This window comes from Dendrobates tinctorius, unplaced genomic scaffold, assembly GCF_039654945.1.
Source record: "Dendrobates tinctorius isolate UK_male_01 unplaced genomic scaffold, ASM3965494v1 ptg000027l, whole genome shotgun sequence".
NCBI classification, from domain to species: domain Eukaryota; kingdom Metazoa; phylum Chordata; class Amphibia; order Anura; family Dendrobatidae; genus Dendrobates; species Dendrobates tinctorius.
The window spans coordinates 17,693,601-17,707,710 of NW_027361695.1; the positions used below are offsets into that span (position 1 = coordinate 17,693,601).

Here is a 14,110-nt window from a genome sequence, read left to right on the forward strand (position 1 = left end):
GGAAGTAATTTTATGACAGGATATCCTGTGAATCTTTGCCATCAAACTATTGGAAAAAATGTTGGGAAAAATCGGAATTTCACAGTACTTTTACACAAAGCATGTTGTACTACAACTTTTCTTTTATAATGTATATTTTACTTTATTTTTTAAATTTACTTGTAGCCAGCACAGCAGAGCTTATAAAGACGGGTCATTTTGATATGTATTCTGGAGGTAAGTTACTGTGTCACGGCGGTAACTCATATGCATTCCCAGTGTAGGGCTACTCACTGCGCTCGCCGCTCTGCTCTTCCACATGTCAGACCGTTTCACTGAGTTACCTCAAGCCAAACTTTATACTCTGCTGTATCTTCCTGCTGTCTCCATCTGGCTATAGGGAGGGGTGGCCAGATCATTCAGGAATTTCACCCTGCTGTGCCAGCAAAGGTTATATTAGGTAGCTCCTCCTTCTATTCCCTGCCTGAACTTAGGTTTCTGTAAGTCTCAACAATCAGTCCTGTGTTGTTTGTCTTGTCCCTCCTGTTACTGACCTGGCTCGTTCACCCATTCTGTCTGGCCTCTCCGCTCCTGACCTCAGCTTTGTATTCTGAACCTGTACTGGCTTCCCCGTCCTCGGACCGTCTGACTACACTTCTGTGTTTCACTCTCTTGTGCTCCGATTTCCTTCTTTGACCCGTGGGTAAGCTGCTGCAGGTCAAGAACTCCCTGGGTTACAAAGAAATGGGGGCACACCGAAAGGATAATTAAGGGGATCCAACCTAGACCTAAATAGTACATATGTTTGACAAAAAGGAGAGAAAGAAATAGGCCATGAGCAGGGATCACCCTGAATAGGACATAGCATATATAATACAAATTTTATTAAACACAGCAAACAGCAAAAATTCTTAAAAACATTAAAAATGGTCACAAATGTGACACATACACAAATAATACAATGCTCATAATAGAGCAACCCACCTGCTACCAACTATCACCCTCACTGAGAATGATGCCTATACAGTTGTGGCCAAAAGTATTGACACCCCTGCAATTTTGTTAGATAATACTCAGTTTCTTCCTGAAAATGATTGCAATCACAAATTCTTTGGTATTATTATCTTCATTTAATTTGTCTTAAATGAAAAAAACACAAAAGAGAATGAAGCAAAAAGCAAAACATTGATCATTTCACACAAAACTCCAAAAATGGGCCAGACAAAAGTATTGGCACCCTCAGCCTAATACTTGGTTGCACAACCTTTAGCCAAAATAACTGCGACCAACCACTTCCGGTAACCATCAATGAGTTTCTTACAATGCTCTGCTGGAATTTTAGACCATTCTTCTTTGGCAAACTGCTCCAGGTCCCTGATATTAGAAGGGTGCCTTCTCCAAACTGCCATTTTTAGATCTCTCCACAGGTGTTCTATGGGATTCAGGTCTGGACTCATTGCTGGCCACCTTAGAAGTCTCCAGTGCTTTCTCTCAAACAATTTTCTAGTGCTTTTTGAAGTGTGTTTTGGGTCATTGTCCTGCTGGAAGACCCATGACCTCTGAGGGAGACCCAGCTTTCTCACACTGGGCCCTACATTATGCTGCAAAATTTGTTGGTAGTCTTCAGACTTCATAATGCCATGCACATGGTCAAGCTGTCCAGTTCCAGAGGCAGTAAAGCAACCCCAAAACATCAGGGAACCTCTGCCATGTTTGACTGTAGGGACTGTGTTTTTTTTCTTTGAATGTCTCCTTTTTTCTCCTTTAAACTCTATGTTGATGCCTTTGCCCAAAAAGCTCTACTTTTGTCTCATCTGACCAGAGAACATTCTTCCAAAATGTTTTAGGGTTTTTCAGGTAAGTTTTGGCAAACTCCAGCCTGGCTTTTTTATGTCTCGGGGTAAGAAGTGGGGTCTTCCTGGGTCTCCTACCATACAGTCCCTTTTCATTCAGACGCCGACGGATAGTATGGGTTGACACCGTTGTACCCTTGGACTGCAGGGCAGCTTGAACTTGTTTGGATGTTAGTCGAGGTTCTTTATCCAACATCCGCACAATCTTGCCTTGAAATCTCTTGTCAATTTTTCTTTTCCGTCCACATCTAGGGAGGTTAGCCACAGTGCCATGGGCTTTAACCCCTTAGCGACAGAGCCAGTTTGCAGCTTAATGACCAGGCCAATTTTTACAATTCTGACCACTGTCCCTTTATGAGGTTATAACTCTGGAACGCTTTAATGGATCCCGCTGATTCTAAGATTGTTTTTTCGTGACATATTGTACTTCATGTTAGTGGTAAAATTTATTCGATAAGTCTTGTGTTTATTTATGAAAAAAACGGATATATGGCGAAAATTTTGAAAATTTTGCAATTTTAAAACTTTAAATTTTTATGCCCTCAAATCAGAGAGATGTGTCACACAAATTTCTTAATAAATAACATTTCCCACATGTCTACTTTACATCAGCACAATTTTAGAAGCAAAATTTTTTTTTGTTAGGAAGTTATAAGGGTTAAAAGTTGACCAGCGATTTCTCATTTTTACAACAAAATTTACAAAACCATTTTTTTTAGGGACCACATCATATTTAAAGTCATTTTGAGGGGTGTACATGACAGAAAATACCCAAAAGTGGCACCATTCTAAACACTAGACCCCTCAAGGTGCTCAAAACCACATTCAAGAAGTTTATTAACCCTTTAAGTGCTTCACAGGAACTAAAGCAATGTGGAAGGAAAAAATTAACATTTAACTTTTTTTTGCAAAAAATTTACTTCAGAACCAATTTTTTTTATTTTCACAAGTGTTAAAAGAGAAAATCAACCACAAAATTTGTTGTACAATTTCTCCTGAATACGCCGATACCCTATATGTGGGGGTAAACCACTTTTTCAGCACACGGCAGAGCTCGCAAGGGATGGAGCGCCGTTTGACTTTTTCAACGCAGAATTGGCTGGAATTGAGATCGGATGCCATGTTGCGTTCGGAGAGCCCTTAATGCGCCTAAACAGTGGAAACTCCAACAAGTGACCCCATTTTGGAAACTAGACCCATTAAGGAACTTATCTAGTTGTGTGGTGAGCACTTTGAACCCCCAAGGGCTTCACAGAAGTTTATAACGTAGAGCCGTGAAAATAAGAAATCTATTTTTTTCCACAAAAATGATCTTTTCGCCCCCAAATTTTTATTTTTTACAAGGGTAACAGGAGAAATCATACCCGCACAGTTGTTATGCGATTCGTCATGAGTACGCCGATACCCCATATGTGGGGGGGAACCACTGTTTGGGCGCATGGGAGAGCTCGGAAGGGAAGGAGTGCCATTTTGGAATGCAGACTTTGATGGAAAGGTCTGCGGGCATCATGTTGCGCTTGCAGAGCCCCTGATGGGCCTAAACAGTGGAAACCCCCCACAAGTGACCCCATTTTGGAAACTAGACCCATTAAGGAACTTATCTAGATGTGTGGTGAGCACTTTGAACCTTCAAGTGCTTCACAGAAGTTTATAACGTAGAGCCGTGAAAATATAAAATCCATTTTTTTCCACAAAAATGATCTTTTCACCCCAAATTTTTATTTTTACAAGGGTAACAGGAGAAATCATACCCGCACAGTTGTTATGCGATTTGTCCTGAGTACGCCGATACCCCATATGTGGGGGGGAACCACTGTTTGGGCGCATGGGAGAGCTCGGAAGGGAAGGAGTGCCATTTTGGAATGCAGACTTTGATGGAATGGTCTGCGGGCATCATGTTGCGCTTGCAGAGCCCCTGATGGGCCTAAACAGTGGAAACCCCCCACAAGTGACCCCATTTTGGAAATTAGACCCCCTAAGGAACTTATCTAGATGTGTGGTGAGCACTTTGAACCCCCAAGCGCTTCACAAAAGTTTATAAGCGCAGAGCCGTGAAAATAAAAAGTCTTTTTTTATTTCCACAAAAGTGATTTTTTAGACCCCAATTTTTAGACCCCCAAAGTTGGCAAATAGTGGAAACCCCTCAATTCTTGCTCCAACCCTAACCCCAACACACCCCTAACCCTAATCCTAATCCCAACCCTAATCCCTAATCCTAATTCTAACCCTAATTCTAGTTCGCCCTAAACCTAATTCTAACCCTAGTCGTGACCCGAGCCCTAACCCTAGCCCTAACCCTAGCCCAACCCTAGCCCTAGCACAACCCTAACCCTAGCCCTAACCCTAGCCCAACCCTAACCTAACCCTAACCTAACCCTAGCCCAACCCTAACCCTAGCCCAACCCTAACCCTAGCCCAACCCTAACCCTAGCCCAACCCTAACCCTAACCCTAGCCCAACCCTAACCCTAGCCCAACCCTAACCCTAGCCCTAACCCTACCCTAACCCTAGCCCTAACCCTACCCTAACCCTAACCCTACCCTAACCCTAACCCTAACCCTAATGGAAAACTGAAAAAAAAATATTTTCTTTATTTCATTATATTGGCCTATATAAGGGAGTGATGAACGGGGGGGTTATGTACTTTTTTTTATTTTGATCACTATGACATAGTGATCAAAATAATAAATGGAATCTGCCAGCCGGAGCCGGAAGATTCCCGGCGGGCGCACTGCGCATGCGCCCGCCATTTTCAAGATGGCGGCGCCCATCGGAGGATGCCGGCGGGACGTGGGACCACCGGGAGGGGACGGAGGGCCACGGAGAGGTACCGGGGGGATCGGGGACCCTATTTCTCTCCCCTCTGATGTGTGATCACATCAGAGGAGAGAGAAATTAAATGTAAAATCGCGGCTTTTTTTTTTTTTGCGGTCGCCGTTATAGGGTTAATAACGGCGATCGCAAAAGTGGGGGTCGGTAAAAACCGACCGATTCATGTTCTCTGGGGTCTCGGCTACCCCTGGCAGCTGAGACCCTGGAGAAAATCCGACACTGGGGGGCGCTATTCACTTAAATCACAGTGCCATGAATTAACGGCGCTGTGGTTTTAGTACCCTTAATTACCGCCGTTAAAAGGCGTATCGGCGGTCATTAAGGGGTTAAACTTCTTGATGACACTGCGCACGGTAGACACAGGAACATTCAGGTCTTTGGAGATGGACTTGTAGCCTTGAGATTGCTCATGCTTCCTCACAATTTGGTTTCTCAAGTCCTCAGACAGTTCTTTGGTCTTCTTTCTTTTCTCTATGCTCAATGTGGTACACACAAGGACACAGGACAGAGGTTGAGTCAACTTTAATCCATGTCAACTGGCTGCAAGTGTGATTTAGTTATTGCCAACACCTGTTAGGTGCCACAGCTAAGTTACAGGTGCTGTTAATTACACAAATTAGAGAAGCATCACATGATTTTTCGAACAGTGCCAATACTTCTGTCCACCCTCTTTTTTATGTTTGGTGTGGAATTATATCCAATTTGGCTTTAGGACAATTCTTTTTGTGTTTTTTCATTTAAGACAAATTAAATGAAGATAATAATACCAAAGAATTTGTGTTTGCAATGATTTTCAGGAAGAAACTGAGTATTATCTGACAGAATTGCAGGGGTGTCAATACTTTTGGCCACAACTGTATCCCTAGGTCCATGTAAACAGGATTCTCAATAGGAGAATTAGTAAGCCCACACATAGGTAATATAGAGCATATGAGTCAGAAACACCAATAATATACAAATACAATGAAAAAATGATGCAATTCCAACCCAATTAATTACAAAAAACAGTACAAGGGATAATGTAAACCCAAGAAGATGCTGATCACTATGAGGTGTACAGAAATGCACACTAAATAGACCTCATATATGCGTAGAGGTACCCCAGCCCAAGATCAGGCATAGGGAACATCAAGGACCAGATCTGCCAGACCATTAGGGGCTAGAGAGGGTCTAAGTGGACAGAGAAAATCTCCATAACCACACATACAAATCAGCACAATACAAAACCCATGAGAAGTGAAGTGGGGCAGGTAGAGCCAGAGACCCTTGTACTGTTTTTTGTAAATATTGGGTTGGATTTGCATCATTTTTTCATTGTATTTGTATATTATTGGTGTTTCTGACTCATATGCTCTATATTACCTATGTGTGGGCTTACTAATTCTCCTATTGAGAATCCTGTTTACATGGACCTAGGGATATAGGCATCATTCTCAGTGAGGATGATAGTTGGTAGCAGGTGGGTTGCTCTATTATGAGCATTGTATTATTTGTGTATGTGTCACATTTGTGACCATTTTTAATGTTTATAAGAAATTTTTGCTGTTTGCTGTGTTTAATAAAATTTGTATTATATATGCTATGTCCTATTCAGGGTGATCCCCTGCTCATGGCCTATTTCTTTCTCTCCTTTTTGTCGAACTCCCTGGATTGACACCTGGCGACTACCCATGGCCAAGCATATCCTCACCACCAGAGGTTCTAGTGAAAACCAGGTGGTCACTTAGTCACGCCCTTCCAGGGTAAGCCCGGCCCGTGGTGCAGTGGGTCCACACCCACTGCCATCGCGTACAGTTCATTTGTTCTCTTCTTGATGCCAGTCTAAAGAACAATATTAGGATAATGTGGTTGTAAACTGTGATAATAGAATCATGTATGGCATGAGAACAATAACCAAGAGCACAAAATACTGCAGTATCCTTTTGGAATCATCTAATTTGTTCCTTTTTCTGATATAAAGCAGAAGGCACTCATTTGTGCAGGTGACAACCATCAAGGGTTTGGGAACAAGGGAGATGCCTTGGTGACCACAGTTGTCACTGAGACCTCTTACACTCAATGTCCACCTTCACTAATATTTCTAAATCTGCTATATAGGCCAATCACAAGACCACCAATGGTCAGCACACCACTTCCTGTGCTGTTTGTAGTGTCCTTCACGGCCCCTGTACTTGTACATATTGGTAACAGGTCTTGGAGGTCCTTTCAGATGATTTGAAAAAAACTGGGCAAACTTTATTACTGATTTGTAAGTTTAGCTCATAATTGTATGTATTTGGTTATTTTTCTCAAGATGTAAAGGATTTTATAAGCTTCTTGGAACCAACAAAAGACGGCACGTTAATACTTATGGCGTCATTCGATGATCCAGCCACAAAGTAAGTAATATAAGACACATGATATGGCAAAATGTGTTTTCGAATCAGGTTGGCATGATTAGTCTACTCAACTGGAGTATACACATCACTCCTAAATGAAACCCCTTAGTATGATCATTATGTGCCTTGAAGGGGTTGTCCAGGACTTTAACATTGACGGAAAGTAAAAGCACATGCTAGTCATATATTCCAATTATGAAAAAAAAACCACTTTGATGACAACCCAAGCCTACTTGTGATATTAAAAGGGACTTAATTCCTTCCTTCAGAAGGAAAGAAGCTGTTTGTTTAGTGCCATCCATATGAAGCTACCCTCTCTCTAGGAGGCACTACATAGACTGTCTTTCCCTTTCATGTTAGAGCTAATTTGCACAATTTTCCCAGTGAAAATTTTATGTAAGATTCCCTGTGCCAACTGGATTTCTGCATGGAGGACAAGTACCGTCTGAAAGTTTGGAGACTTTGTTGTAAGAGGTACCTGGCTTCAAAATGTCCATCATTACGGCAGTATGGGAGTAAAACTCTCAAAGGTCCAAGATCATCCACCAATCAATGTAAGGGGACTATGTGGTGACTTATTTATTAGGTGAAGATTACCACTCTGGTTCCCAATTTGGAGCCTTTTATTTCACACAAGTATAACTCCTCAGATCCCAATTAGTAATCAGCTCCTCCACTTTGTATGAACCATTTGGAGATGCCCAACAAATGTACAAGATGGAAATACTGTAAATCTGAGCTAAGGGGTCCTCACCCAGTAAAGATGATACCCACAATCAACAGTCCACAGACCCAAAATTACATAAACAAAAATATCCAGGGGCGAAGCTGAAGTGGGTGCAAGAGTTGCAGCCGCAGCTACGCCCTAAAGCATAGGGGACCTAAAATGTCCCATTGCACCATATGAGAAGACCAATATTAAAGGGGTTGTCCGGGCTTTTCAGATAATCTCAGTGCATATCTGGGCTGCAGAATGCTGACAATAAGTAATTTACCTTCTGTGGCCAGTTTGCAGCGTTTCCAAGATATGATCTCTTGCTTCTATGAAAAACGTCCAGGGGGGGGTGTTCTGGCATTGAAATGAGAACTGGTCGTTTCTTCCTCAATAGTTTCACTTTCCATAGATCACTGTTCAGCGTGTGTATGGGGGAGGAGCAGCTGGGTGGTCCTGCTCTCTGCACTGAGGCTGCTAGAGGGGGAGGATTTGTTACTGAGTGAGGAGGGCTTGTTCATGTGGTCAGGGAGGGCCTGTTGCTATGGAGGGTGGGGTTGTTGCTATAGAGGGCATGTTTGGAGTAGATTAGGAGGAAACGACCAGTTCTCATTTCAATGCCAGAACACCCCCCCCTGGATGTTTTTCTTAGAAGCAAGAGATCATATCTTGGAAACCCTGCAAACTGGCCACAGAAGGTAAATTACTTATTGTCACCATTCTGCAGCCCAGATATGTACTGAGTTTATGTGAAAAGCCCGGACAACCCCTTTAAAAGTTGTGATACTTGGAACCCCTGTTTGAGATTTTGCATTGGGCTCCATGAACTCAAAGTTGCGCAATGAATATAAACCCTTTGGGATGTGAGAACATTTTGAGCCTTCATGCCATGAAACAAGTTTCTTGGAACAACAAACTGGTGGAAGAGTAGGGCGAGTAGGTAACAGGAGATGGCTCGACAGCCTGTCAAGAACACATAGAGGAGTTTCTATGGAAGCTACGTTAGGAACAAAATAAGTGTGGGGAAGTTTTTGAGTCTCTACAGTATAGGGTTCTCCTTTTCTTGGTAGGAAAATATTGGACTTAGCCAGGAGCTAGAACTCTTGTTCTCCTTGCATATCTCTAAAATGAAGTGTTCTGGCAGTTCCATTGTGGCTTCATCTGGATGAAGGCATGGACATTGGTAGCATAATTCTATAATGGAAGGATTACTGTAAAATGGCAAATAATCTCTTGCCTACAAGTTCCACTTAAAAATCCACACGGCAGTGGATCTACGTTGTCATTCGTAATGATTATCTGTAATCTGGGAAGTGTAAACTCACAGAATCCTAAACTTTTATTAATGTTTTCACTTTAGACTAGATGACAAAGCCAGGGAACTGCTTACCAGTTATGGAAGCAGTTATGCCAATAAACTGAAATTCCGAGACTCCTGGACTTTCGTTGGAGGAAAAGGATTAAAGAACAAGAGCCCCTTTGAACAGGTACGGTCAATGTGTTCTTCAGTTTAGATGTGGCTGATGTCAACAGGATTTCATACAAATGGAACCCACATGGGACCCCTCATCTAAGAGCTAGCATCAACTGCTTGTAGTAATCTGCTGTTGCTCGGATGGACGTTGCAGTGTGAACAGTGCTATAGCACATTTGCCTTGCAGATGAGTATCCGTGCAGATTGTCTGTCTGTGAAGTCTGGATCTATAACTTTATACTGACTTTAGTTCTTCATGACATAATATATTGGCAAAGATGTATAAAGTATGAAGGGACTGATGCATAACAGGAACAGAATGAAGCCCTCCCACTCCAGATGGCTACCAAAACTATTCACAAACTCCGCCATCTTCATCTATTAATCATTCAGTGGAGGCATTAGATGTGCCATTTAGTATCTTCAGTTATTCGACCCACCTTATTAGTCTTTCCCATCTACCTACAGTGTAGCTGGGATCCCAAGAATGGGGCCTGAAAAGACCGGCAAGATGGGGGGTGGCCATACAGGTGGGACACCTCTGTATTCAGTGTCTGAGTACGACTACCACCGGCTATCGAACAGACTAGACTCAGTCCCATGATTGATGGAGGGACTCAGTGATCAGACAGTTATAATGTATTCTGTGCAGAGCTGATGACCTGCATATGGTGGATATGTTATGTTTAATGGAGCATTTAGATGGACTGATAGTCAGTGAATAAGTTGGTTAATAAGAAGACTTGTTCCCGACTATCGGTCTATGTAGAGAAGATTATGGTAGTCACTCTGTGGTAAATTTGATCAAGTGCTCAATGGTAGACTAAATCCAGTACATGTAGAAAAATACCACGGCACTTCCACATTCAGAAACCATGCATTTATTTAGCAACATGTCTTTGCAAGAAAAAGAGTCAATGTTTCGGTCACATGACCTTGCTCAATGCCGAGAAAAAGTATTTAAACAGTAACTATATACATAAATAAATCAGAAATATGCAAATTGCCTTTTCAGTAGAACTCTGGCGCCACCTATTGGACGTAGCAGTCCTAAAAGTCGATATCGACCCTTTAACGAGCCTCACCACATGACTTAGGATAAAAGCCAAATCAGAATCTCAATTTCCAGGCACGATGTTTCGGGGTGTGTCAGTGCAAAATATGATGTGTGATTTGACTGTATGAGATGCCTCTGGAGTAGAGTTGAGCGACTTTTGGTTTTTTAGGGTCGCGTTTCGTTTCGTGAAACCCGACTTTTCCAAAAGTCGGGTCGAGCAAGATCGTCCGATTATAGGGAAAAGTCGGGGTCGTCCCGAAACACGAAACCCAATGTAAGTCAATGGGGAATAAAAGTCGGCAGTGAGAGGAGGACAGGAAACTCACCTACAGTGCCCATTTGAATGCCAAAAGCATCAATTCTTCTTACTTAAGCTTGTCAACCTTAATTAACTTCATAATACAAGTTACGCACTGAAAAATGTGGGTTATTTGGCTAAAGTTGTGGGGGGGGGCTGGCTCCAGGTTTTCATGTGCCCTGGGCGAAAGAGCGCCCCTTTAACACATACCAAAACTCATCATGCTCCGATACGGCAGAGAAATAGCGGTATAGTACAATGAAAAATACTTCACTTTTTACATCTCATGACGAGGCCCATCTATTTCTCCATACAGAATCATTGGTCCCATATAATGTTTGAAACAGTATATGATGAGCTCCACATAATGCTACAGTATATGTTGGTCCCCATGGATGAAGCTCCACTGTCTTATGGGCCCAAATAATGCTCCAAACATAATGGGCCCCATTTCTAATGCTCTAGTGTATAATGGGCCCTGTAAATGCTGCTCCAGTGTCTGATGTCCACCTTTGGAATGTTCCAGTGTATGGTGGGCCCCATCTATCATTCTCCAGAGTAACGTGCTCCCCAAAAATTTCTGTCCCAACATTGAAAACAATAAAATAAGTCTCCTCGCTAGGGAATCCCTGTACTAGTCTGGACTCCTCGTCGTCCCCATCTTCCATCTCACTGCACAGTATTTCAACCTTGCAAGTGCTGTGATCCTGAGCAAGCAGGGGGGGCCCACTCGTTGGCGACGGCACTGGCACAGGGCCCCTGATAGTACGGTGGTGTGTCTGATGGCGGGTGGGCCGAACCTGCACTTTCATCTGCAGCTTCCTCTTTGTCACCGTGTAAGATGGACCTGTATATGGGAAGGGTAGCCTGAGTTTCATCAGGGTCAGATTCAGGCCGTGTAGCATGCGAGGGGAATGTAGTGGTCTGGGTCAATGTACCAGCAGATTCATCGAGCAGTGGCTGGGCATCAGTGCACTTGTGTCGCCCCCAGGAGTACGGTCGCCACAGTGGCATTACCTTCCTCCTAGGGAGTGTGATGTCATGCTTGGGAGCAACGAAGGATCTCTCTAGCAGGTTAACTGATTGGGCGGCGCTATTCCCACGAGTCATGACCCTCCAAACAGCGTTCATGAAGGCAAATTGTTTGTTTTACGTGGGCAGTATGGTTGCAAAGCTGAACCTTAAAGGAATGTCCAGAAGGGCACCACCAGGAGTGGAGCCTACGGTTAAATTCGACTCCACCTGGAAAACCTCAACCATGCCAGCTACAGAACAGATGCACACATTGCAAGCTTAATTCCGTTAACGAACGAGACTCCGTCATGCCCCACGGTCCGAGTCCGGCTTACTAGAGGGACACGTGAGGCTCTGGAACATGAGATTGGCCAATAACTGGTGTGTCATGCCCTTACATGTCCGTGGCTGCATGTGTGCTACACTGAAAAGGCCAGCGTTTGTCGCTTACAGGTGCAGATAACCCGCTGAACAACGTTAGTGATGGGGATCACTGATTACAATTATTACCCGCGAACAATGATTTCCCAGTAAGTGCAGGTCAACTGCAGTTCCGGAATTAGGCCTAACCGTCATTCCTGAAAAAATGAAAAACTTACGTGTGCAAACCACAGGTGCTGTAGCTTGCTTAACAGCTCGCCAGCCGTTCTCACGCCCAGTATGGATTACACGTGATTGCACAAAGGTTAGAAAGGGTACCGTATCCCCAGATAACATGTATGGATAGCGTACACATTCAAAATATATGTCTCAGGAGGCAGGCTCAGACGGTGTTAGGCCCAGTATGGATTTCACGTGATTGCACAAAGGTTAGAAAGGGTACCGTATCCCCAGATAACATGTATGGATAGCGTACACATTCAAAATATATGTCTCAGGAGGCAGGCTCAAACGGTGTTAGGCCCAGTATGGATTGCACGTGATTGCACAAAGGTTAGAAAGGGTACCGTATCCCCGGATAACATGTATGGATAGCGTACACATTCAAAATATATGTCTCAGGAGGCAGGCTCAGACGGTGTTAGGCCCAGTATGGATTGCACGTGATTGCACAAAGGTTAGAAAGGGTACCGTATCCCCAGATAACATGTATGGATAGCGTACACATTCAAAATATATGTCTCAGGAGGCAGGCTCAGACGGTGTTAGGCCCAGTATGGATTGCACGTGATTGCACAAAGGTTAGAAAGGGTACCGTATCACCGGATAACATGTATGGATAGCGTACACATTCAAAATATATGTCTCAGGAGGCAGGCTCAGACGGTGTTAGGCCCAGTATGGATTTCACGTGATTGCACAAAGGTTAGAAAGGGTACCGTATCCCCAGATAACATGTATGGATAGCGTACACATTCAAAATATATGTCTCAGGAGGCAGGCTCAGACGGTGTTAGGCCCAGTATGGATTGCACGTGATTGCACAAAGGTTAGAAAGGGTACCGTATCCCCGGATAACATGTATGGATAGCGTACACATTCAAAATATATGTCTCAGGAGGCAGGCTCAGACGGTGTTAGGACCAGTATGGATTGCACGTGATTGCACAAAGGTTAGAAAGGGTACCGTATCCCCGGATAACATGTATGGATAGCGTACACATTCAAAATATATGTCTCAGGAGGCAGGCTCAGACGGTGTTAGGCCCAGTATGGATTGCACGTGATTGCACAAAGGTTAGAAAGGGTACCGTATCCCCGGATAACATGTATGGATAGCGTACACATTCAAAATATATGTCTCAGGAGGCAGGCTCAGACGGTGTTAGGCCCAGTATGGATTGCACGTGATTGCACAAAGGTTAGAAAGGGTACCGTATCCCCAGATAACATGTATGGATAGCGTACACATTCAAAATATATGTCTCAGGAGGCAGGCTCAGATGGTGTTAGGCCCAGTATGGATTGCACGTGATTGCACAAAGGTTAGAAAGGGTACCGTATCACCGGATAACATGTATGGATAGCGTACACATTCAAAATATATGTCTCAGGAGGCAGGCTCAGACGGTGTTAGGCCCAGTATGGATTGCACGTGATTGCACAAAGGTTAGAAAGGGTACCGTATCCCCGGATAACATGTATGGATAGCGTACACATTCAAAATATATGTCTCAGGAGGCAGGCTCAGACGGTGTTAGGCCCAGTATGGATTGCACGTGATTGCACAAAGGTTAGAAAGGGTACCGTATCCCCGGATAACATGTATGGATAGCGTACACATTCAAAATATATGTCTCAGGAGGCAGGCTCAGACGGTGTTAGGCCCAGTATGGATTGCACGTGATTGCACAAAGGTTAGAAAGGGTACCGTATCACCGGATAACATGTATGGATAGCATACACATTCAAAATATATGTCTCAGGAGGCAGGCTCAGACGGTGTTAGGCCCAGTATGGATTGCACGTGATTGCACAAAGGTTAGAAAGGGTACCGTATCCCCGGATAATATGTATGGATAGCGTACACATTCAAAATATATGTCTCAGGAGGCAGGCTCAGACGGTGTTAG

The 14,110-nt window shown here is 43.6% G+C and overlaps 1 protein-coding gene across 1 annotated transcript in view; it reads left to right on the top strand.

The window, feature by feature from the left end:
* FAM3D (FAM3 metabolism regulating signaling molecule D) overlaps positions 1 to 14,110 on the top strand; it is a 79,825-nt gene that overhangs the window by 53,067 nt on the left and 12,648 nt on the right. The window contains exons 7-9 of the mRNA XM_073569812.1: positions 166 to 216; positions 6,958 to 7,042; positions 9,115 to 9,241. Of these exons, the coding sequence (XP_073425913.1) occupies positions 166 to 216; positions 6,958 to 7,042; positions 9,115 to 9,241 (263 nt within the window). The remainder of the gene's footprint in view (positions 1 to 165; positions 217 to 6,957; positions 7,043 to 9,114; positions 9,242 to 14,110) is intronic.